The following is a 27,013-nucleotide window of genomic DNA, read 5'->3' on the forward strand; positions in this document are numbered from 1 at the left end:
ATGCCCAGGGCACCTCGCTCTATAGACAGGGCACGTCCAGGATGCCTCGTTCTATAGACAGGGCACGTCCAGGGCTCTTCGCTCTATAGACAGGGCACGCCAAGGGCGCCTCGCTCTATAGACAGGGCACGCCAAGGGCGCCTCGCTCTATAGACAGGGCCCAGGCACCTCGCTCTAGACAGGGCACCTCGCTCTATAGACAGGGCACCTCGCTCTATAGACAGGGCACCTCGCTCTATAGACAGGGCACCTCGCTCTAGACAGGGCACGCCCAGGGTGCCTCATTCTATAGACAGGGCACGTCCAGGGCTCTTCGCTCTATAGACAGGGCACGCCCAGGGCGCCTCGCTCTATAGACAGGGCGCCTCGCTCTATAGACAGGGCACGCCCAGGGCGCCTCGCTCTGTAGACAGCGCACGCCAAGGGCACCTCGCTCCATAGACAGGGCACACCCAGGGCGCCTCGCTCTAGACAGGGCACCTCGTTATATAGACAGGGCACCTCGCTCTATAGACAGGGCACGTCCAGTGCTCTTCGCTCTATAGACGGTGCACGTCCAGGGCGCCTCGCTCTATAGACGGGGCACGTCCAGGGCGCCTCGCTGTACAGACAGGGCACAACCAGGGCGCCTTGCTCTAGACAGGGCACCTCGCTCTATAGACAGGGCACGTCCAGGGCGCCTCGCTCTATAGACAGGGCACCTCGTTCTATAGACAGGGCACGCCCAGGGTGCCTCGCTCTAGACAGGGCACCTCACTCTATAGACAGGGCACGCCCAGGGTGACTCGTTCTATAGACAGGGCACGCCCAGGGCTCTTCGCTCTATAGACAGGGCACCTCGCTCTATAGACAGGGCATGTCCAAGGCGCCTTGCTTTTTAGACAGGGCACGTTCAGGGCGCCTCGCTCTATAGACAGGGCACCTCGCTCTATAGACTGGGCACGTCCAGGGCACCTCGCTCTATAGACAGGGCACGTCCAGGGCACCTCGCTCCATAGACAGGGCACGTCCAGGGCACCTCGCTCTATAGACAGGGCACGTCCAGGGCGCCTCGCTCTATAGACAGGGCACCTCGTTCTATAGACAGGGCACGCCCAGGGTGCCTCGCTCTAGACAGGGCACCTCACTCTATAGACAGGGCACGCCCAGGGTGACTCGTTCTATAGACAGGGCACGCCCAGGGCTCTTCGCTCTATAGACAGGGCACCTCGCTCTATAGACAGGGCATGTCCAAGGCGCCTTGCTTTTTAGACAGGGCACGTTCAGGGCGCCTCGCTCTATAGACAGGGCACCTCTAGGGTGTGTGTGTGTATATATCTCATGTCCAGGGTGTCTAGAAAGGTCGTAAGATTAAGAACATCAATTGAGCATCCTAATTCTATATTAAAATCTGAGAGGTCAGATGTGTATGCTCATGGGTAAGGTTTTGAATGTGCTTGTTTTGGTTAAATGTATGCATATGTAGCAGCTAGATGTCATGTAAACCATAGAATGTACTGCATTCTCCAATTTCAGAATATTAGATTTAAAGCAGCTATATACAACATCTATGTGTCTTGCTACATCTGTATTCATAGCAGTAGGCATATAAATATGCTTACTACTGACAATTCCTCTCTCTCTAGGATGTCACTTTCCACTACATGCTATACGTAATAAGCCCCTACCGAGAGGTTTAGATGTATCTTTCAGTGAACATACAACATAACAGATAGCAGAGGACTTCTACACACATTAAAAACTCTTCTGAAATGTATACATTATCCAGACTCCAGGCTCCCATTCTAGAACATCACTCTAATACAGTAGCACTATAGCAATATATCTTAACAAACAGCAAGTGCTTGAGCATAAGAGTGATGACAGATTTAATGTAGTGGTGGACAATAAAACGTGAAAATCACACAATTACTGAAGACACGAAAACGAGAATGTATAAAACGAAAACACGCAAACATAAATAAACAAAATAAAAAAAAATAAAAAAAGGCTGGCCACAGCCTAAGAAATTCAGTCAACAAATTTGGCTGTTATCAATGACAATGACCCAAAATCAAAGCATTTTGATGTTGGGTCAGCTAAAATAAAAGCTAACTGTGTGTATGCTGTACTGAGCAGTCACTGACAAATTAGAGCATTTTTTCATAAGAATGTTATTTTAACAGTACAAGAAAATAGATCTTACGTTTGATTTACATTTCTGGGTTGGAATCGGGTTTAAACTATAGCACATCTCGTGGATTTCATCTGTTACTGTGAAATCTAAAACGCTGTCAACCTTAGCAAAGTTTATTTTAGGTTAAAAAAAAAAAAAAGGCTTCCAGAAAAAAGTGCATCTCAATCTCACACAACATTAAAAGTAAAATATGGCTTGGACTGGCGCTTTAGAACAATAACAGTCCCCTGAAGTGAGTGTGGAAAGTGATGGCAGCTAAAGATTTGGTCTTATTTAACGTCTTCCTCCTTGGAGATTAATAACAACTTGATGGGCCAGGCAAACAGTGTGTTTAAAGTCAGTGTGGGGAACCAGGGGCCATAATCACTTCCCATTTGACTTACACCTATACGGGGACCAAGCAAAACTTGTAAATCCGCTTGACATATGTAGCACTGCGATAAATTGCCACCTCCTCCCGACACACAGAAACATCCGTCACCCTCCCCTCCGCTCCCACCCTAGCCTACCGCTGATCTGATTTCCGACACCGCTGTGTAGCTTTGCTAGATCCTTTCCCTGCATGCTTAAAGCAGTTTTTTTGTGATACTGTCTGAATACAGAACGGCTCCTGCTCATTATGTGGAAAGAGAATTGCAACTGTAGCTGTGTTGCGAATAAATGGAAATAATTTTTTCCTGCTTGGCTGGGTAATAGTATAAACAGCAACACCAACTCTCCCTTAACTCCCTCGCGTCCTTCCTTCTTTCTCCACACCCCTCTCTCTCCCGTCTACCACCACAGCTGAGGCAGCCGAGAGCAGTCTCACGGGAGAGTGCAGGAGAATCTTTGCTCAAATTGAAAGCATGTCTGGAAACCGGTACGTGGCATTAGCTGCAATGAACAATTTATTCGCCGGCATTAGGCTTTTAACTGTCTAGAGACATGGCACAGAGCGGATTCAGCTTGTGTCTAGTACATCCACATCATGTCCTCTTGATATCCGGCAATGCACCTGCACTCACATGCTATTCTGACCACACAGAGTTTACTAACATAATACATCAAAGTGTAATTAGAGTCACAAGTGTCAGATTATCTAAGTAGTACGCTATATTTTGAAAACCATGTTTAACGATGACATATACAAAAATTAAACTCATTTTAATAAAGACGCATTCAATAATTTGGTTGTAGAACAAAACTACTCTATTGTAAGGGACAAAATGATTCCTTGTGGACTGTGGTATTATTGGTTTATAGGACTGACTGTCTAGACTGATCAAAACTATACCTAATCCATGGATGATGAATATATATTGGGCCAGAATGTTCACCTGAGGCAAGGAAAGAGCCCCGTGTCATGGAGAACTATACTAGGATTCTCAACTGGCCTCTAGCTTGTAAACTCTCCCTACCATGCAATACAACAATGGATTGTAGAAATGAGTAGTTGACTTCAGCCACCTGCAGTGCTTCGCAATCTCACTGTAGTTTTGTGACTGACAGTGTGAGGAGCAGGGAAATCTGAGTGAGAAATTAATCATCTTCCCTCTCTTACCCCACTCACCTTGTCAGTCACGGACTGTGGTCCTAATGCAGTGAGCGGCTGGTGTCTGACGTGTTGGGTGGCACAATGTAGCGGAATGCCCCTGTACGGAGTGATTGGTTTGGGCCCCTAAGATGTGATTTCTGCCTGACTTTATCTAAATTTTCCACACGACTTGACAAAATGGTTATTTATGTACCCTGCTTTGAAAAGAAAAGTACGATGGCAAAAAAAACCAAAAAAACCCAACATGGAGACACACGCAGCAAAAACTGAAGGGAATAAAAGTATATTAAAAGCAAACTGTGCAGGCGTCATGTAAATACATAGATAAACATGCCCAGTGAAGTAACAAAATGTATTGCTTGATGAAATGGTTTTCTTCAACACTCTGCACACACCCTAATTAAGGGCACGTACACAGGGACAGTTGTAAAAGGGGGACCTAAGTCACCCTGCAGTTACTGTCGGTGAAAGCAGCATAAACGGCCCTTATAACACTATTACTATATCAATAGGAAACTAAAATTAGGCGCCTTACTGATGGACCAAAAATGCATCATGCAGCATCCTGGCTCTGTCCAGTGCTTGAAGTCAGTGGTACGAGTACGGACAGAGATTTATTAACCACTATTCTGAGGTCCATTCGAACTGCATTCCCTGTCCTAAGAACATAATGTAGGCAATGCACTATGGATACCCGAAACTTCTGCTGATTTTGTAAGAATGTTGAAATTGTAAATAACGTATAAAATACAATGCTGACAACAAAAACAAAAACAACCAGCATACATAACACTTGTTCCAGACTTTCTCTCTAACAATTCTCTCAGATGTAAAATATACTTTGTATCCTGTTATGGACGCCTAATGTAATGAAATGATCTTATTTTAAAATTAATAAATTAAACACATCGGTCCTGTGCTTGAAATGACAATGCTAGAAATAACTAATATACCTGAATGTGGACTGGGGTTTTGGCATGAAAAACAACAAAATAATGTTAATGGGTTTGATGCTAGAGGCAGATTGCAAGGAAACAGGTTATGCAACTGGAACCAGTTTAAAAGGTGAAATCCGTTTTAACATGGTAAATGGGGTTAATTAAACGGGCATGCACTTGTCTGAATCAGTAGGTACCATGCAGTTATGTTGACTGCCAGGAATTTGCATCGGGAATGCATTGTAAGGGTAGGTATCGATGCTCCATGCATGCTGAGGTTAAGGGGCATTTTAAAAAAACACAAGAGCATTGTAATCTCACTTTTTATTCTTGCGTTTATGATACTTGGTCACCATGTCCTGCAGACTGAAAACATGGAGATAAAATAAAACATGAGATGTCAAATGAGAGAATAAAATTCAGCATGAAAAATGAAATAACAATTACCATGAGAATTGAAAAACGTCTGTAGCGCTGAAAGAGAGACAAAAGGTTTCTCACCTGTTAATGAGGTCTTCATTATCATCGCTTTCCATCTCATCCTCGATGGCGGCCTGGAGATCTCCTATTCGCTTGAAGGCCAGTTTCAGGTCTGACTGCAAACTTTGATTTGCAGCTTCCAAACTCTCTAGATCCATTTCCTGCACAGACAGTCATCAAATATAAGAGGTTATCATTCCTGATCATCCAGGACTGGAAGGAGCCTGTAGGTACACAACCTTTGCTTCCCATGAACTAGCCACACCCCATTTACACAGACCATTCGAGCAGGACTGTAGGACCTGTTACAGGGTACAATATAATAACACAATGGTATACAATTCATCATATTCTCAGTTAAGTCATGCTCATCAGGTTTTCCTGAATCCCAGTTTCGACCTCAGGAAATCTAGCCCTTAAAATCATATACACTTTGATTCAGAGTTTGTATGATATTGTAGGAAAGACATTCTAATGTCTCCCAACATGCCTTTATGATATTAGGGTAAAAGTCAGATGGACTAGGGGCACGGCATAGAGAGATCTCTGGCATCAGTTTTGTACCCATTTTTTGAAGATTGTAAGGATGTACAAATACTGAAACGTGGACTGGAAGCTGGTAGGAGGAAAGTGACAAATCATGTGAATAGATCCTTCACATAAAAAAATATATTGACTAAGACCTACATTAATAAATGTCAAGCTCTTCTGGTGGGGCTCCTGAACTTGAAGAAATGGTGTAGTCTTCAATGAAATGGTATGTCTAAGGTGATTTTTTTTATTTCTTTACCCTTAACTTTCAGAAGTCTTCAGGACAGGTTATTTAATAAATGTAGCACTGTTGCCCTGGATGGCTGTAGATATAACACCAGGGGGTAAGTTTGCCGGCGGATTTGAAAAGTGAAGATGTTGCCTATAGCAACCAATCAGATTATAGCTATCATTTTGTAGAATGTACTAAATTAATGATAGCTAGAATCTGATTGGTTTTTCAAACCCGCCAGAAAACTCTCAGCTTGATAGATTTACCCCCAGATTGCTAAAATGAAATGAACAGATTAATTTACCAGTTCATGCTTTTTGCGGCTGGCCTCTGCCTCTTTCTTGGACAATTCTCCCATCTCTTCCTTCATGTCTCTAATCTGCCGCTGCATCCTTTTATTCTGCTCCTTTTCCCGGTTCTCTGCAGCAGCTCGCTGATCCCGCTCCTCAGTCAGCTTCTCCATGTTTTCTTTTAGCCTGGTTACCAGGCTCTGTGGGGAACAACAGTATAGGAGTTTGGGTCAGAAGGTGTACCAGATGCTTACAAAAAGTTCAATATTTGCTTTCGGTTTGCCGACTACATAATGATTTGTACATTATGACCCATCTAGAAGAGAGCACTTAAGACTGCGTGCTTGCTATGTGCTAAGCTTTTTCCCAGACCGTCTTCCTTGATACCTCACAGCAGCAGTATTTAGTAATTTTATCACTAGTAATGCTATTTTTCCTGCCAAATTAGGTGGCTTTGTGAAGATACACTACTATACTTCTACCAAACAATCTACTTTGGCAAACTAAAATGAAGATTAATAAATAAGGATATGAGGAATAAATTACATATTTAATAATCACTACTTTTAAATGGAGTATGACATATTAAAAATGAAAACACAAACATACAAAGCCATGGTCATTAGTTATATACCAAACTGCAGAAGTTGGTTCTACGTTACAGGAACTCTGTCAGGAGCTAAGCTCACCTCCATGCGCTTCACTTGGGTTCTTTCAAACTCCAGACGCGTTTCCAGTTCCCGGATTTTGGCCTCTTGTCTGCTCACCACAGATTTATCCACCATAGATTGCTCCAGGAACTCCAGCTGACTCTGCAAGCCTTGTAACTGCACAGAAAATTAAAAAAAGGCATTTACTGGTGGCTCTGTTGCATACGCTTTCTGCAGATGTTAATTTTCTAATGAACTCTGATGTTTGTAAACCTATGTACGATTCTTTATGTACTATGAGTAAATGTTGTTTATACTTGGCATTGATTCAGTAGGCAGGCTTTACCAGTCAGCAGAAACACGGCAGTGCTGTTGACCTTCTGAGAAACTATTTTCTAAAATAGTTGTAGCTATAATCACAAGAAATAAGACAAACATGATCAAACATAAGGAATGAGATGGAGAAGAAAAATAAAATAGTGAAAAGAAAACACATAGAAGAGCAGGACGAAGAGAGAATGCATAGGGGATGTCATAGAAGATAAGATGGATGACAATAGAGGTCAGGGTGGAAGAAAGAGGACGAGAGAGAAGATGAGAGAGAGGACGAGAGAGAGAGTGAGAACAGGGAAGGGACGGCAGTAAGAGAAGAGGGATGAAACTAGATCAGGGTGGAAGAGAGAGGAAATGGAAGTTAATGTAAGATAAGAATAGATAGGACACTAGAGATTAGGGTGGAGGTGAGAGAGGACAGTGAGCTATGGTAAGAGGAGACGAGAGAGGGCACTAGAGATCAGGGTAGAAGAGAGAGGACAGTGAGCTATGGTAAGAGGAGAAGAAAGAGGGCACTAGAGATCAGGAAAGAAGAGAGAGGTCAAGGAAGGTAACATAACATGAGAAGAGGGAGGGCATGGAAGGTAACATAACATGAGAAGAGAGAGGGCACTAGAGATCAGGGTAGAAGAGAGAGGACATGGAAGGTAACATAACATGAGAAGAGAGAGGGCATTAGAGATCAGGAAAGAAGAGAGAGGTCAAGGAAGGTAACATAACATGAGAAGAGAGAGGACATGGAAGGTAACATAACATGAGAAGAGAGAGGGCACTAGAGATCAGGGTAGAAGAGAGAGGACATGGAAGGTAACATAACATGAGAAGAGAGAGGGCACTAGAGATCAGGGTAGAAGAGAGAGGACATGGTAGGTAACATAACATGAGAAGAGAGAGGGCACTAGAGATCAGGGTAGAAGAGAGAGGACATGGACGGTAACATAACATGAGAAGAGAGAGGGCACTAGAGATCAGGGTAGAAGAGAGAGGACATGGAAGGTAACATAACATGAGAAGAGAGAGGGCATTAGAGATCATGGTAGAAGAAGAGAGAGGACATGGAAGGTAACATAACATGAGAAGAGAGAGGGCACTAGAGATCAGGGTAGAAGAGAGAGGACATGGAAGGTAACATAACATGAGAAGAGAGAGGGCATTAGAGATCATGGTAGAAGAAGAGAGAGGACATGGAAGGTAACATAACATGAGAAGAGAGAAGGCACTAGAGATCAGGGTAGAAAAGAGAGGACATGAAAGGTAACTTAACATGAGAAGAGAGAGGACACTAGAGATCAGGGTGGATGAGAGAGAGGACAGTGAGCTATGGTAAGAGGAGAAGAGAGAGGGCACTAGAGATCAGGGTAGAAAAGAGAGGTCATGGACGGTAACATAACATGAGAAGAGAGAGGGCACTAGAGATCAGGGTAGAAGAGAGAGGACATGGAAGGTAACATAACATGAGAAGAGAGAGGGCACTAGAGATCAGGGTAGAAAAGAGAGGACATGAAAGGTAACTTAACATGAGAAGAGAGAGGACACTAGAGATCAGGGTGGATGAGAGAGAGGACAGTGAGCTATGGTAAGAGGAGAAGAGAGAGGGCACTAGAGATCAGGGTAGAAAAGAGAGGTCATGGACGGTAACATAACATGAGAAGAGAGAGGGCACTAGAGATCAGGGTAGAAGAGAGAGGACATGGAAGGTAACATAACATGAGAAGAGAGAGGGCACTAGAAGAGAAAGAGGACAGTGGAAGTATGGCAAAATAGAAAGACTGCCAGGGCGAAGGAGAGGTGACACAGAGGACAAAGAAAACTATAGTAATGTATCCACAAGAAATCCTCTTCTGTCACTGCTGAGGGAATACAAAGCTTACATAGTTGGCAGTACATAAGGAAATCCTTTTGTAGCTAAAAACAGATTATGATATTTCAAATATCTTGGCACAGAATGAGAACTTTGACATGTTCATGTGAATTCTTGAAGACACACTTTAAATTGGATCAATTCAAACGAAATGCAAGCGAAAGCTAGAAAGTGAAAATGTGTAAGGAAGAGTAAGCAAAAAAAAAAGAGGATTTAGATAGGAAGGGATAAAGTATAGAAGAGACACGAACAATCTATAAACATATTGACTATTTGTTCCTTCAAGCCTAGATTAATCCACCACTGAAGAAGCTTCCTCTCTTCCACCTCCTATTACAGGATATCGACTGAGAATTACTTAATGCGTTTTATTTACTTAGTTTCACTAACGCCGATCAACACAGCTCTTAATTACCAAAGATGAATGTATTAAGTGAGTGAACTGTGTTGCAGGAACCGTGGAGGCATGTGAAAAGGTCATTGGAACATTTCCTCTGCACATTCTGAATGTGACCAACAGATTCAGGTCTGGAAACATTTCTTGTTTTAACATATTGTAATAATTGATAATGACCTAAATATAATGTTATTCATTTTATTAACAAAATTTAGACAAGACCACATTGGCGATTGGCTGGTGGTAGAATATGGGCTTGAGTACAAGGATGTCTTTATAATTATCTTTTGTCCATTTGCTTTCCATTTTCAAGTTACAGGTGAACAGGGGAGAGATGGATGCTGACAGTCAGCATTGTTCTATGGAGAGATGCAGGTTCAGTACACATAGGGGCATATTCAATTGTTGGCTCTCACCGCGGAAAAAAGCATTACCGTTATTACGGTAATAACAAGCCGGATTTCAGCACGCAGCTCCCTGAGCTGCGAGCTGAAATCCAGCGTGAAATGTACCGTAATAACGGTATTTACGCGCACTATTACCGTAATGGTGGTAATAGTATGCGCACCGCGTTACTTTAGGCAGTAATGCCAACAATTGAATATGCCCCATAGGCTCTATACAGAAGCAGATTGGGGATGGGGAAGGGGGGGGGGGGGGGCAGGACATGCTTTCATTTCCCCATGCACCGCCCTCCACTTCTGTAATGTGTTCGATTGCACTATATCCGTGACTCTCCATACAGAGATTCCCTGTAAGTAACGGTCTCTTCTCCATACACCGGTCAGGAAATGGAAGGCAGACTGTAAATGACACCAGAAAAAGCACCAAAGCCCCCACTCATTACTATCCACTACTCATGTGGTAGCCATGTGGCTCTGTAGAGATCTTGCCAGATTGCCAATATCTAAGTCTAAATCCTGTAACATTTGACTTATACAAAGAGTACAGATATAATAAATTATGCAAAATATATCTAAGACCTCTGGCTCCTCATCACCTGAAAGCACACACATTAATTCTTCATCTTGGTCAAATCTATTTTTCCAACAGAGTCATTTTTCTCTTGGCCCTGCTTAGAGCACTGAAGATACAGAGGCAACGACCACAGCGTACTTTAAATTAATGATGCAAGGTGCAATATATTAACACATAGATTTTTTATTTAAAAAAAAAATAGCTGGATCAATATTTTAGGCTTACTGCCCGTGATCCCTGTAAGGCTCATTCTGACATCTGAGGTATGTGTTATCATAGATTAAACTATGCCTCATTAATTTTAAATTTACAGGTCAATGTTACAATTTGCATTGGAGTAATAGTGTTTTACTTGGCTCCTGTGATCTCTCTCAATCAACTTCTGTGTGTCTTCTAAATGTCAGCTAGGAATGGCTAATGACCAGAGTAAGCATTAGTAGGTCCCTGTGGTTGCAGTTAGGTATGTAACAATCATCAATTGGCTAATGGCACCTAGTACAAACATATATTTAAAATAACTAAACTTATCATAAATTTAAATAAGTTTTAAAATGTGAAAAACGTGTCAGATCAAGACAAGAAAATTATATATTGATTGATAATTCAGAAACATACACATACTCTAGTAAGTCCTGTGTATTTGTGCTGTACACAAAGATACAGTTTGCCTGGGCATCAGAGGGTGCTATGTTCATTTAACAAGACAACGGAATTACACACAGTCTGATTTCCAATTGAAATATAATTAAATTGTAATCGATAAAGGGACCAATGTCAACATCCTATTACAAGCCAGGAAGGACCTTGGACACAACAAACATACTTACAATGTATATCAGTCATTGCCCTACTAGTATCCAAAGGATGTTGACGGTTTTCATTTCACAATACATTAATGGGCCAAATCTGGTCCACAGAGCCCTCACCAGTGGCCTCCCGAGCCCTCACCAGTGGCCCACCGAGCCCTCACCAGTGGCCCACCGAGCCCTCACCAGTGGCCCCCCAACTCCTTCCTGCTTTATTGTCAGGTGTTTGTTATAGCTTGTAACACTTGTTTAAAATGCCTGCTGACATGTTATTACATAGAGGTGTCTCTTTTTGTTGATTAAATGTATTGTTTTATGTTATTACTGATATCGAGGTTACCTTTTAAGGCTAGAGGACCGTCTATGGGGCCCCTGATGTGTATCAGGTTCCTATCATTGGCATAGTAGGCACGTGTTTAAATAAATAGCTTTTGTTGGGTAGTCAGATTGCAGTGTCTCTTTGTGATGGCACACAGTATGGGCTCAGATTTGGGACCATCTAGTAGGGCTCATCGATTATGAGTGGTCCCCAGAGTCAGAACTACTTACCTCAGACAGGAGCAAATATCTAGACTTGCCTGCAGTTTACCACGCTATGATTATGGTTTTAAATACACTGCAGGTGACAGGATGCTGCTGTCCGCTTGTCATCCGATTCTGTGACGTGGATCTATCAAGAAACACTTGGGGAAATTTTGGAAAATTGACGCACCGGAAAAAGGTGCTTTAATCCACTGCTACCAGATGTGTGCATTCGTTTTATAAACACTGCTTGAGGAGAGTCTGATTGGTTGCTAAGGATGAAAACATAAATTTCCTGCTCGACATATTATATGTGTAACCCCTGGAGATGCTTCAGTTGGACTTAAGCACCCAGGGGCTACTAATCACATTACATCAGTAAGAAAAGAGATGAATTTTGTCATTTACTAGTCCAGGAAGAGAAACTTCATCTCCCACAAGGCTACTGTGAAAAGGGGACAGGGCCTAACAAGACTGAGAAACCAGAGAGCTGGGAAGGAGGAATAGAGAGGAGCACCCTGAGAGAGACTGAGTTGTGTGACAAGTCCAGATAAGGTGGGTACTGCATTGGTGGTCTGAGTAGAGAGAACAGACAGTCTTGAGAGATATCAGAGCAGAGGGGACTGGTGAACAGAACCTGCTGGGAAGTCACAATTTGAAGGAGGAGGTTTACATGCACCAGTGAAGAAGGACATTTTGCAAGTCAGCCATTTTGGAGATAATCAAGTTCAGTCCTGTGACACACACTGGTGCAGATAAGTTACTTGTTATTTTACCTATCTGTTATTATTCAAGTGGGGTTTGGATATCTGGCCAAAAGGGCTGAATAGGCAGGGATAGATGCTGCACCTCACTGCAAGTGATTTAAAGACCTCTAAAATCTGCAAACTGGACACATGATGCTTCCATGCCATGCTGGCATCTAATAGACAGAAGGGCCCCAAATTGCAGTGCACTGCTCCATTTGTGTGGTGTGTTTAAATACTGCTGATGTTTGTGTTTGGCAGTACATTGTAGAGCTATAAGTAAAAATATATACATTCACCCCTTGAGATATTCCCAGTATCAACAGCCAGTAAGGTTAGCATCTATTATATTTTTCCAGTGTATAAGGCTGTGACAATTAATGTTTATGTTGTATGCTGTTAATATTATTGATTTATTGCGAGTTATTGTGTTCATTTGTTCATAGTAAGAAGCGGTGCTCCACTTTCATCCACACTTTGCCACAGAGTGTTTATACTGGGCAGGGGGGTTCCCGAATCTCCCCCTGGTGTATCTTTAGAATCCCCCCCCCCCCCAAAAAAAAAAGAGAAAGCAGTGATTCGGGTGGAGGCACTGAAAACCAAGTACGGAGGTGAGAAGCATCTGCATCATTCAATATATATATACACCCTCACAACACATAATACAGAAGGGGGTGTTACATATAGATGCTTCCTGTTCACTGCAAAGATGAGGTGTTGAATTTGTGCTCAAAAGATTTATTAGTGAAGAAAAAATAAGTCACTGACATGAGAATCCAGGTAGTAGGTGAGCTTAAAGAAGGCAGTTGGTTATACAAATTACTCCTGCTACCTAAATTTGTTGATAGCGTTCATTTTACTATGGACTAGAAAGGGGTGGGATCTATTTATTTCGGTCTGTGTGTGTATGTTAAGGAATTTAGACTGTAAGCCGCAATGGGAAATGGAGTTCTCTGTACAGCGCTGAGGAATCAGTGGCGCTATATAAATAAATGGTGATGATGATGATGACTGACTGAGTCTAGAATGTACCATAATGCCATTCTGCATTCCATTGCAATACTAAAGGTTCTAAGATGAGGGGGAAATTGCAGAATGTATTGCCTTGCCTACAATTCTTCTGCAGCATTCGGGATATAACCACGTACAAGAAAGCTTTCTGCAGGCATATGTGGCGTTCACTATAAACACATTTTGGTCAAATGAAATCTGTTTTCCATATATATTCTAATTACGAGAGAATGTAAAAGACATTTTAAAGTAAGTTGTCCGATAAATTAAATAGATACAAAACAACCAGGTAATATTCTTTATTAAGAGAAGCTCCAAACTCACTCCAAACACTGCAATATTATGACAGGAGATAGCCTACAGGTAGTATTTTATATAATGCATTGATTTCACCACATGTTTAAGTGTAATAATTGCAGTAATAAAGATACCATGTGACTTCTATCCATTTACAAAATCTTGCTACGACTTTAGTAAAAAATTAAGGCAAAAAGTACATAAAAGTCTCTCTGAAAAGATTAAAAGGTTCTACATTCAAAGCAATTATATATGTCAAATTATTAGCATGTTCTCTAAGGAAACAGTTACTGGGCCTATTAAATCTGTCAGCAGAACGAGACTTCTATGGCTTTTAAAGATATATTTTTTGACAGGTTATATAAAATACATAATGTACATGGCACAATTTCTATATCTAGCAGTTAGTGCCACTGTAGGTAAGGACAGGTAACAAAATAATGTATTTCTATGAAACTGAAATGAAGAGAATCCAGTCAGGGAAGATTATGTCACTACATCCCGCACATACAAGATGGCTGTTACAAACACTTGATCAGCAAGCTGAGGGCAGACATTCACTACAAACAATTACACAAATTCACCACCTCTAATAATTCAAACCAGGGGGGACTTAGGTATGATCACATCATTCAAATTTTTACCTCTTGTTCACTGACAGACAACCACGAATAAATGCAGTATTTGCCTACACACCGTTGTGCAGCCATTTTTTGTAGGCCGAGCCAACCTTCATTAAGGTAGCCTGTGAAATCACTAGAAACTAGTGACATCATTGAGGTAAGAGTAATTAAATGACTCGGTGATGTCATTGTTTGCGGGTAAATTGACAGGCCATTGGTGCAGCCCACACATGGATTCCTCCAAAAAAGTATTTGACAGGTACACACTAAATGATTTACGTGAGCATCCATACACACCAAGTACCAGGTACAACAGCGGTGCACCTGATTTTCTAGCCACTCAATTAATGCGCTTACCTTTTCTTGTATCTCTTGCTTCTCTTTGCTGGCTTCCTCCAGTTGACTTTGCAGGTCATTGATCTGAGCAAGGTCTCGGGAGGACTGGGGAAAAAAAAAAAAAGAGAATTACAGGGTTTGTTAGGTTTCTCAGTCAGTAAAAAGTAAGGAAATATTCACTGATTGAAGCCGCTGTACCAATCCCCAAACTAACTGGGCTACAGCAGAAATCGATTCGCTTTATTTACATTACAAGCAGTCTAATCTATTGATAAAGTTGTGCATTTAATTAAAGTGGATGTTTCCAAGCTGCAGATTTCAGTGAGCTGTCATCTGCTCAAATAGGCAGAGCACTGAGCTCAACGTGTAATAATCTGAGCTATAGGGCGTGACCTGTGCGAGGCTAAGGGGAAACTGTAATATAGCAAGACAGCTATTATTTCTTTATTAAAACCAAATGCACATATAAGGCAAGTAACTAGGCAAAGGGCACTGTGGATGAGACTCTGGTAAAGTGTCAGCCAACTAACTAAATATGTGGCTCTATAGTTTTATTGATTGTAAACACTTTTTGTTTTGCTAATAGAACTTTACTATTACTAATTTTACGACAAACCAATATATAAATATAACCATGATTACATGAGGTTTTTATATAATTCTTTATTTTTACTTTTCATTTGACTAATGGAAATTTTGAAAAATGAATGTATAATAAGCAGCTTATTATAGAACAGTATCGTATAATAAGCCTGCAGTGCTGACCATTCAGTATACTGCCATTCCTTTTGTCTCTGTCACATATCCTCCAGAGGCCTCCTGCCAATCAGTATGATGATCCTCACACAATATAGCCGCTTGGGAGCGTGGCCTAGTGGGCAGGTAGGACCATCTATGTAGGTGGTGTTTACAATACTTGAGAACTTTTTGAGGTTATATCCCTTTAATTCTACTGTTGGTTACAAGACTGTTGACTGCAGGACTGAACACTCGCTGTTGTGTTTCTAAGAATGCCGTCTGTCACTACTGTTGTTTTCTGATAGCCACAGTTTCATTTTTCTACTATATAAAATGCACCATTCTCTCTATCATTCAATACTGAAAAATACCTATTTTCATTTGTTAAAGGCAAGTGTGGTTCAACTGCTGGTCGACCCTATCTATATCTTTAAAAAAAAAAAATAGCCAAATGAACCACATTCAGTAGCAGCACTTAGGAAGTAAGCGTTTAAGTCACCTGAGCTACAGCTGCTTTATGCTTCTTCATCAGTTCATTCATATCTTCCTGGTCCTCCTCCATTCTGCTCTGTAATTCATTCTTCTCTCTCTGCAGGCGGCTAACTTGCTCTTCCAGCTGCCAGTCAGAGATATAAAACACATTTAGATGGAAGCAAAGATTGGACTGGACGCAACATACAACACCAAAGAATCTTCCTACCAAAATAGTCAAGTGCTTGCAATATTTAATTTATTTTATTTTATTATTGCATTTAACATTTCTTTTCCTTCTTCACGAGCATATTCTAAGTAAATTCTTAATCTAACTCCTGTATGGTCGACTGAATTCTTGATCCTGTTAATAAACAACAGATGATACAGATGAATTGTGGATTTGATATAAGATTATGGCAAAGTGTCAAGATTTTAAAGAGTGATAAATGACCCTGTTTGTTTGCAGTTACCTACACATACAAAGTACCTTACATTTACATACTGGCACAAAAGAGATTGCCCTTCTCACAGCAGTTTATAATCTAAAGAGGAGGGAGGCATTGAAACATTGTGACTGCATGGAGTGGGAGATGAAGTCTGTCCAATATTGGTGGTGCTCCCTACGCAATGGTGTAAGCGGAAAGGTGGGGGGCTGAGGCTGTGAAAGGGACAGGGGAATAAACTTCTATAAAGATGTGGATCTTAAGGGAACAATTAAAGATGTGTTCATTTTATATGTCCAAATACGCAGGAAAATACTAACACAATATTTGGGTGACTTTAGAAAACCATTTTGCTGTGAGATTTTTACAATCTATGCTGCATTACAGCTGAAGGCAGAAAGGGAGAGTGTTGGATTTGGAAGCAGTGGGCCTGTTTTTAAAGAGGATAATGCTGGCTGCAGAAAGTTAATGAATCTATTAACACATCATTCCAAAGCAAAATGACTTCCCTGGCTGGGGATTGCTGTCATCTATCTTATTTCTACTGGGGGGAAAACTGGACACAGCTTAAGAGCGAAATTTATTAAGTTCAGTTTAAATGAAAATGTCATTCCAAGGCTGCCTGCCCCCGCTACCCGTTTCATTTTCACACAAGGATAATAATGAAACCAGCAAACGTGTCCAGCAACTTAGAGGTTAACTGAGGACAAATCTTTTACACAGGGCTCAATGCAGCTGTGACGGTCACAATGTGGTAGGCTGAAATCCCAGAACATTTTACTGGACTCTTAAGAAACCTTGTGTGTTTTCTTTAAAAAGAGACATGTTAAGGTCTTCATCATATTTTGTTTATTGCAATCTTACATATGAGGATTTAAAAAAAAACAAAACAAAATAACTATGACCATTATGAGGAGTGGGGGGGGATGGGGACTGTAGGATTGCAGCTATCGACTCTTAAAGGGGAACTTGACCATGAGACAAATTTATTTACCAAACAGATATGCTTATTTTTGTTGTTCTTGGATAGATGGACAGGTGGGAGAGAGAGCAGTAGTAGATGGAACAGGTCAGAGGAGAGAGAAAGCAGTAGTAGAGGGAAGAGAAAGCAGTAGTAGATGGAGCAGAAGAAAGAGAAAGCATTAGATTGTGCAGACCCAAGGGGAGAGAAAGCAGAAGAAGATGGAGCAGACTAGAGGCGAGAGAGAAAGCAGTAGTAGATGGAGCAGAGGGTAGAGAAAGCAGTAGAAGATGGAACAGAAGGAAGAGAAAGCAGTAGTAGATGGAGCAGACCAGAGGGAAGAGAAAGCAGTAGTAGATGGAGCAGAGGGAAGAGAAAGCAGTAAAAGATGAAGCAGACCAGAGGGAAGAGAAAGCAGTAGTAGATGGAGCAGAGGGAGGAGAAAGCAGTAGTAGATGGAGCAGACTAGAGGCGAGAGAGAAAGCAGTAGTAGATGGAGCAGAGGGTAGAGAAAGCAGTAGTAGATGGAGCAGACTAGAGGCGAAAGGGGAAAGCAGCAGAAGATGGAGCAGAGGGTAGAGAAAGCAGTAAAAGATGAAGCAGACCAGAGGGAAGAGAAAGCAGTAGTAGATGGAGCAGAGGGAAGAGAAAGCAGTAGTAGATGGAGCAGACCAGAGGGAAGAGAAAGCAGTAGAAGATGGAGCAGAGGGAAGAGAAAGCAGTAAAAGATGAAGCAGACCAGAGGGAAGAGAAAGCAGTAGTAAATGGAGCAGAGGGAGGAGAAAGCAGTAGTAGATGGAGCAGACTAGAGGCGAGAGAGAAAGCAGTAGTAGATGGAGCAGAGGGTAGAGAAAGCAGTAGTAGAAGGAGCAGACTAGAGGCGAAAGGGGAAAGCAGTAGAAGATGGAGCAGAGGGTAGAGAAAGCAGTAGAAGATGGAACAGAAGGAAGAGAAAGCAGTAGTAGATGGAGCAGACCAGAGAGAAGAGAAAGCAGTAGTAGATGGAGCAGACCAGAGGGAAGAGAAAGCTGTAGTAGATGGAGCAGAGGGAAGAGAAATCAGTAGTAGATGGAGCAGAGGGAGGAGAAAGCAGTAGTAGATGGAGCAGACCAGAGGGAAGAGAAAGCAGTAAAAGATGGAGCAGACCAGAGGGAAGAGAAAGCAGTAGTAGATGACGAAAACCAGAGGGGAGAGAAGGCAGTAGTAAAGGGTGCAGACAATGGACAGAAAGCATAGTCTAGATGTAATAGAAAGCAGGCGTATATGGTACAAACAGTAAAGCAGCATAGATCAAACAGCATTAGACAGAAAGTAGGGATATTTGGGACAGCCCATGCAAAAGAGACAGAAGAGTATGTGGCACATACCAGAAAGCATGAGTGTTTGACACATATTAGATAAGAGAGGAATAAATTAGCTCAGGCACAGTAAAGAAAGCAGAAATATGAGGATAGAGAGAAAGAACATAGATGAAGCAGAACAGAAGGGCAGAAAGAAAACACTGGTGACACAGACCACTCTGCATCTTACCGCTGTCTTTGCTTTAGAGATATCATCGATCTGAATATGGAGATCCTCAATTTCAACCTCCATAGACTTACGAGCTTTTACTGCAGCAGCACTAGTAAACTCAGATTCTTCTAGCTGTAAATGAAACATGATTTAATTAAAGTAAGGGGGGAAAAAAGGTGAAAATGCTGTCACTGATTCCTAGTGATTTGAATATTTTTTCAGCCCACTGAATGGCTTCATCCACTGTGATACATGACGGATGAACTTTAAGAGAAAAAAAATTCACAGGCATCAAAAACACCAACAAATTAACAAAGAATAATTATGCAGCCACATAACCCAGTGATGGCCTTGGAGTGTTCTACTGTCAGAAAGTATTTGTATTGAGGCTCTATTTAAATCCCCAATGGTGTTTCTGTAAAACGTCTGTCAATGTTGTGCTTTTATGCCATCTATGAGGTTTGTATTAAAGTACATACTTGAAGCCAGATTTATAGCACAGAGTGTCTTGCCTGGTAAAATATTTCCCTAGGAGTAAATAACATTTCAGCAAATAGAGAATTTATGGTGTGACAGAAGGAGGAGGGAGAAGATGTTCTGGGACAGCCACATATCACAGGAACCAGGGGCACCGATCTGCTTTAGATTATGAAATGGCCTCTTGGGGATTTCTGGCTGCTTCTTGATAATTGTTTTTACACCTACAGAGTACACTTATACAGAACATTCTAAGATGGGAAGTTGGAGGATTTACCACTTGTATCAAGAAGCTCTCACAAGTGCCATGCTAGGCTTTTCTATTGACAACTTTTTTATGTACTGTTTTCCAACACTGCTGTATCCACAAGTCAATAGTTGCAGCACAATCTTTAGCAGAATGAAAATAAAAGAGTAAAGAAATAGGCATCCTACCTGTTTAACCTAAATGTATCGTGTATTAATGTTTTATTCTACAGTACTATAATAAATACATATTTTTATCATACAGGGATTGGGTGGCATAGACACACAGAGACAGTGTCCCCTCTAGGAGATCTATGATGTACTATAGGATTGTGAAACTACAAGGCCCAGAATCCGCTTTTTTGGCTGGCTATCAACTGGCAAAGCATGCTGGGGACCTAGTGAGCAATAGGTTGTCAAGGCATGTACTAAAGCTTAAAGAACTGACCCTTAACCCCCACCCCAATACTACTACTAAGAGAACCACACCTTCTGCTTTCATAGTGTCCTCACAGGTGTACAAGGGGAGGGGTGTGTTCCTAAAGCTACAGTGACTGGTCTCTTGGGTTAGAAACTTTACACTTATGGGTCAATATTTCCCATTTGCCATTTAGTTGATAAATTCTCAAACAAATTATATTGTAGTTACTATAAAGTTATTACAGCAAATATCATTCCGAGACTGTAATAACTAACAATAAGGTGTGATACAGATCCAATATTGAATTAAGAGTGTCTTAACAAGAGTTAGAAACCAGATTTAGAAAGCAGAAGGTTTCCCATGATGACCTATGTTATAATAAACTTGTAGGCAGCACACAGACGGTCATTCTGAAGTGTTGGTTTACAAGTTAAGCTGCTCAGTACCTGGCTCCTAAGCTGGGCAATCTCACGCTTGCTGGGGGCGTTGTTCTTTAGATGGTCCAGCATGATCTGTGCGTCGGCAAGCAGAGCCTTTGTTCTCTTCAGGTCCTTTCTCAAGCGTTTCTCAGTTTCAAAGTCCCGCTGATTGACCTAGGGCCAATACAAGTGTATGACTTACAATCCAAAAGGCACTGGGGTAGTACAGAGCACTTCAAAGTCTAAGCACCATTTGTAGCATTGACTTTTTTATTTTTTTAATCATACCTGTTCGCTAACAGAATTTAATCTGCTTTCCAGATCTCTTTTCTCCCTCAGGACCTTTTGTTTGTCCTCATATTCCTCTTCTAATTGAACCTCCATCTGTTTAAGCTGTTAAAAATGGAAAAAAGGTTTATGTGCAGGAGAACAGCCTACATCACATGGCCTGAAACCGCTTACCTCATCCTAATTTATGGCAATACTGACAAAATAAATTGTGTGTCACGTTTGCTACTTGACGAAAGCTTGTAAAATGTTCTTATCGAATACCGTGGTAAACCCACAAGTTCATTCTATTACCAACAAAATACAAGATGTAAAGGCCGCCTCTTGTTATAATAAAAGCATTGGTCACCTACATATAATGGAGGCACGTGTTGTACAAAGTGTCTTACCGATTTACTGATGTGACAGGTTCCATTCTCATGAGTACTGTCTTGGGCAACAAACAGATGTCACTAAATTAAAAGGTTGCACTTTCATAAAAAATGATTCAACCTGAAAAATGTCTGCCTCCACTGTGGGCAAAAAGTCTCACAGCGATGCCACTAAATCGTTAACTATTCAGCTTGCCCACAAAATATCTGACCACCCCTGTGTGCAGGTGATGGGCAGACGTTAAAGCATTCTCTAGAACCCTCTTGCTAGCACCTAAGCTTTGGAGTCAGTTACCAGTACCAGTAATACCAGTCTAACCAGTTGTTTGCTCGTGTCATGTAGCCAGCTATGAGTTAATAATGTCACACTCATACAGGTTGCTATTGGAAGCCAGCCTGATAATGTGTGTTAGATGAGTAAGCAGCTCTGAATGGACTTATAGCTGTTATTACCTTTTTCTGACAGGACTGTCGAATCTCCTCCACTTCCTCGTCTTTGTTCTCGAGATCCTTGGAGTGCGACTGCCTGAATCGCTCCGTCTCCATCTCCAGACGCAATTTTGACTAGAAAGAAAACCCAGCAAATAAGTTTACTACATCCAGCAAAAGGAATGTAATTACCAAGTCACTGCCTTGGTTACATTTCAGCGTACTTACTAAAACACTGACTAGCCATTCCAAGTAAAAAAGATGTACTTTACAACTGACAACCCTTACTCAATGTCAGACTGCAAGGCTCATCTCCAGGACCATTATAACTTCATTTTCCAGAAAACTCATATTTGGATGACTGCGACCCCTCAGTGCTGACATTGAGAGACAATATGTACACAGGACTGATGGAATCCTAGAGAACATATGGATCCCAGGGCACTACACGGACTGTAACATTCACTTGCAATGGCATATAGAGTTACAAACACCACACAGCATGTGCCCAGCAATAGACAATGAAAGTGTAAGTGTATAGGAGCATTATTCCTGCATGAAGACCCTTTTATGAATCTGTTAATCAGTGAATTTTTGTATGATGTTGCTCATTGTGGCAATGCCCCTAAACCCACTGTGGCACTTATACCCGGGGAAGACACTGGAAGCTTTGCCTTTTCTTCACTGTCAGTAAGAATATCACTTGCAATTTGGCAGGTGCCCATTGTGTTAACACCATTTAAGAATTAATGTCTTCTTGCAAGGGACACATTCATAGCCATCACCAACATTTATTTATCTAGCGCCACCAAACTACATAGAGCTTTATAATTGGAAAGAAACTAAGTAATAAAACAATACTGAGTAATACATACAGAGAGGTAAGAAGGCCCTGCTCGCAAGCTTACAGTCTATTTATTTATCTGATTGCCATTATTTTCAGGGGCAACACGGTGGCTAAGTGGTTAGCACTTCTGCCTTACAGCACTGGGGCCATGAGTTCAATTCCCGACCATGGCCTTATGTGTGAGGAGTTTGTATGTTCTCCCCATGTTTGCGTGGGTTTCCTCTGGGTGCTCTGGATTCCTCCCACACTCCAAAGACATACTGGTAGGTTAATTGGCTGCTTAAAAATTGACCCTAGTCTGTGTGTTTCTGTGTGTGTATGTTAGGAATTTAGACTGCAAGCACCAATGGGGCAGGGACTTATGTGAGTGAGTTCTCTGTACAGCGCTATGTAATTAGTGGCGCTATATAAATAAATGATAATAATAATAATTTTCGTACTACAGCAAGCAGAGTATGCTTGCAAAGCTACGTTAAATTTTTCTGTGCTCCCTGGAGAAGTACATTGAACACCTGACACTTATGAAGCCAGAATTTTACTACTATAGTACAAAAATATGTAAATTTAATCCCACAGGGGTATTCACTGTGCAGAAGGTGGCAAAGCGGATCCTAGATTTCATTGGGCTTTTGTGCTTAGTTCTTTCGGTCTTTGCACAGAACTTATACACACAGCAAACTCTCTGTCAAGTGTCCACACAAGAGAGAGATTTTTAAAGTCATTATTCTGTAAGCATGGAAGGATCCATCAAAACAGATAGGAGTTTATCTATAAAGCACCCCCTCATGGGCACTAAGGTAGTGTGACTGACCCAAAGTGGTGCATGCAGAATGCTTGCTCACAGCCCTCTAGGCTACATTTCCAACAAAAAATGAAATAAGCAATGAGCTAAGTGCTGAGGGTACAGGAATAGAGGCCAGGCAAGTCTCCTGATGACCATTCATCTCCAGCCCAGTGGCTGACTCTGCAATCTCTCCCTGATGTGCGGACAGCTAATGGCACTTCTTTAACTTTTACAGCTACCAACAGGAAGATATATAGGTAACGGCCGGAGAAGAGAGCAGGGAGGAGGCTGTGCAGTGGATGAACAAGAACATGAATTCTCAGAGATTGTGGCCGTTTTTTTAAAAACAGTGATTGCTTAAGAAGTCGGGAAATATAGCTTCCTGCTGTGCAGCTTTCTCCCAGGACTATTCCGCAGCCTAGGAAGCCAGATATAGCTAGATGTAAGGGAAGGCTACTACAGGACAAGGTTTCTGTCCCTGTCTAATATGTCACACTTGGGGCTAGATTTACTAAGCTGCGGGTTTGAAAAAGTGGGGATGTTGCCTATAGCAACCAATCAGATTCTAGCTTTCATTTATTTAGTACTTTCTACAAAATGACAGCTAGAATCCGATTGGTTGCTGTAGGCAACATCCCCACTTTTCAAACCCGCAGCTTAGTAAATCTGGCCCCTGGTACCAATCATCCCTGTTGAAGTCCACACTGACAATCTTAAGGTGAAAATTGCACTTAAATAATCTGCTATCGACGGTAATAAATTAAAGGTAAACAGACTGAGCCAATATGGGCACTACTGAAGCAATTGTGCCAACAGTTGTAGTACTCAATGGCACATGTGTTTCCATTAACATAACATACTGTGCCATTAATTAGTTGCCATACAAATGCATATTGGCAAATGTGCAATTTCAACAAACGTCACTTCTATGCCATCACTAACAACATTCATCTAGTTAGAAATAAAAATACCCAACTAGATTTTAATGGGAGGAATATTTTAAATAAAACATTGAAACAGAAAATAATATCATCTAAAATAACCATTAATTATGTAAAATAGACGATTAATACCGAACTCAATCCATTTAAATGCAAAGTTTGCACTAAATCACAGCAACCAACCAGAAACTCCCTTTCATGACCTGATGTGCAACAGACAGATAAAATCCATTGGCTGGTTGTTTGCTGTTCAATTCCCTAGGATGTGCGGCTGAGTGCCTCCAGAACGCGCACCACGGCCATGTAACATCATTGACTTGTCCTCAAACCCCATAGAGGTGCACAGGAAAATCTGTGATGCTTGGGTACCGTAATACACTGAAATGAGCGTAGTCAGACAATGCGGTGATGTCTGGCAGCTCATCACAGGGAATTGATTGCCGCCCCCCCCCCCCCTTTAGTGATTTTTTTCTTCTGCAGCTTAGAAAATAATGAACAGTAATATGGAATTCAGTCATCTACTCTACAGCCTTATATCCCACTGGCCAACAACAGGTCTCAGAAGCTTCATGGGTATCTCAGCTCTACGTACCTGCTCCAACATTTGAATGGTTCCAGCTTGCTCGTCCAGTTCTTCCTCTTGGTCTTTAACTTTGGCCTCCAAGTCACGAAGCTGTTTCTTTACCTTTGCCAGAGAAGCCTCATCCTTGGACTCTTGTGATGAGATGTCCTGAAGTTCAACCTCCAGCTGGTCCACCTTGTGTGTGAAGACTGCAATCTCCGAGTCTTTCTCCTGATCAAAAAAGATGCAGGGAAATGTCAGAGATGTAATGTGTAAAAATTGTATTTATCTACAGCACAAGCAACTTCCAAACATATCAATGACGGTATCCAAGGCACGTGAACGCACACTGGAAAAATTACAAAATTGCTATAAGAAAAAGATGGTTATTTTCAGATGCAACAAATATCAGAACAGGTATAAAAAGGCAAATTTACAGCAAAGCACAGGCTTATTGATTTTAAAGAAGTTTCAGCCTGTGTAAGACAGAATAAAATGTTATCCTGCTGAGATAAGCATGCCAGGCAGCGCGAGTGTTTATAAATGAAACAGAGCCTTTTAACGTCTCAAATGCTCACTAATTACTGGACTGTGCCATGAAAGTAATTCAACAATAAAAGTGTTAGCTGTAGATGTTAATTTCAGGAACTGAATATTTAGATTCCATAAAGGTATAATGATTTTTCTTCTTTTATAAATGTCTTATGAAAACTGTAGATCAACATTCAGAACCATATAATTTAAGATTCTTTTTAAAAAAAGAAGCGTACTCCGTCTCAAATAAATTGAGTCAGCAGGGCGCTAGTCGTGCACAATTGTGCCAGTGGGCACTCCAGAACAATGCAGTGTGGCTAAGTGCATTTAGTGTTATGAATTGAATAAAACAAAATATCATGTAACTTTCATATGAGTCCAAAATATTCTAAATCAAGCATTTAACACATAAGATAATTCTAACGTCTCAAGAGCTACCGTAACAAAGGGAGTAACTCTAACACCGGCACACGTTTGTTGACATTGCTTATACTTGGTGGCGTTTAAGTTAGCGGTATGTATCGAGCTTGGGTTGATTGCATGGCTAAGCCAATTGTATGTATTTAGTAATAGAAAAGCTCACCTCAAGCTGCTGTCGTATGGTGAACACCTCAGACGTGAGTATGTCCTTTTCTCGGCTCAACTTTTCCTTCAGTATCTTCTCCCTCTGTGCCTCTTCCTGGGCTTGTGCCAGCTCGGTATCAAACCTGGGAGAAATGTCATGGTTAATGACGTTTTTCCTCTCCTGGGGCTTGTCTTACTTTTGACTGTGCTTTAAAGTGTCCAAATGTTAAGATTTTATTTTGACAACATCTTTGTTTCCTAGTTAGAACTTGTGGCTGTTTGTGCAAAGAAGTGCCTTAGCGGTTACATAACGAATAGAATTTCTTGATTAGCTGAAAAGGTCACTAAACCAGAAAGAATGCACCTGGCACCCGAGCACTGTGATTGGACAATTATGTCGCACACATGGATTGAGGTCAGCAGATCACAGTTTCTAGTATGGTTCTGATTTAGGTCTGCTGATCATTTTGGAGCGATCTCTTGGGACTTTCTGCTAAATGTCCCAGTTGTCTGACATGATTATTACGTGTATGGCCAAAATGACCTTATTATTTGCCTGCTTCAAGCTGTTGTTCGCCGTGATCAATCATTTATAGGGATAAACAATAGTAGTAACAATAATATTAATAATAATTTAGGACTCTGCTAAGCAAAACATAATACCATTCATTACTGAGTCTGATGTTCAGAGGGGAAAAAATCCCTAACCATAATGGTTTATTATTTTAAGCTTTTTGAATAAAGCAACATTTTTTTTAGCCTTAGGACTCTTGTAATATTGGAACAGGCATCTCAATTATGCAAACGTGCTCATTTCCACACAGAAAATGTGACTGTATGGCTGAGGCCACTTTAAATATCCAAATGATCACCATTGCTTTATTCTCCTCTGAAGAAGTCACTGTGGGTGATGAAACGCGTTAGTGGGGAGTACTCTATTCATCTATTTTTATCTGGATTTCTCTATTTTCATTTGTCTGGAACTCTCACTCACTTAAGTTCCGTGATCGGATGCTTATTATATATTGGAGGTGTAGTATCAGGCTGCCGCTCAGTGGAAGGGGGCTGCAGGCCCTAAGAACGGCTTATACAACCAGCTTGGATTACCTTGCCATGAACATTCCAGTCTGTATCCGCTCTCAATATCGGGACTATTGAATATACTTGCGTGAGATTTCCCAAATTGTAGGAGCAGGATGATCGGTGGAGTTTAGGCGCTATAAGAGAAGTGGGCGATTGACCCTAAGGACGTTGACCACAA

The 27,013-nt window shown here is 41.4% G+C and overlaps 1 protein-coding gene across 6 annotated transcripts in view; it reads right to left on the reverse strand.

Moving 5' to 3' along the window:
• The window catches only part of MYO18A (myosin XVIIIA), a 248,957-nt gene that overhangs the window by 18,291 nt on the left and 203,653 nt on the right, over positions 1–27,013 (reverse strand). For 5 of the 6 annotated variants that reach the window (XM_075196847.1, XM_075196845.1, XM_075196843.1 and 2 more), the window contains 12 exons: positions 25,772–25,895; positions 24,685–24,885; positions 21,545–21,655; positions 20,721–20,825; positions 20,460–20,606; positions 18,888–19,001; positions 15,979–16,095; positions 14,763–14,846; positions 6,871–7,008; positions 6,196–6,381; positions 5,150–5,289; positions 4,970–5,014 (listed from right to left, as the gene is read on the reverse strand). In XM_075196847.1, coding sequence (XP_075052948.1) covers positions 4,970–5,014; positions 5,150–5,289; positions 6,196–6,381; positions 6,871–7,008; positions 14,763–14,846; positions 15,979–16,095; positions 18,888–19,001; positions 20,460–20,606; positions 20,721–20,825; positions 21,545–21,655; positions 24,685–24,885; positions 25,772–25,895 — 1,512 coding nt within the window. The remainder of the gene's footprint in view (positions 1–4,969; positions 5,015–5,149; positions 5,290–6,195; positions 6,382–6,870; positions 7,009–14,762; positions 14,847–15,978; positions 16,096–18,887; positions 19,002–20,459; positions 20,607–20,720; positions 20,826–21,544; positions 21,656–24,684; positions 24,886–25,771; positions 25,896–27,013) is intronic. The other variant, XM_075196848.1, reaches the window with a different exon arrangement.

This window comes from Mixophyes fleayi, chromosome 2 (genome assembly GCF_038048845.1).
Source record: "Mixophyes fleayi isolate aMixFle1 chromosome 2, aMixFle1.hap1, whole genome shotgun sequence".
NCBI classification, from domain to species: Eukaryota; Metazoa; Chordata; class Amphibia; order Anura; family Limnodynastidae; genus Mixophyes; species Mixophyes fleayi.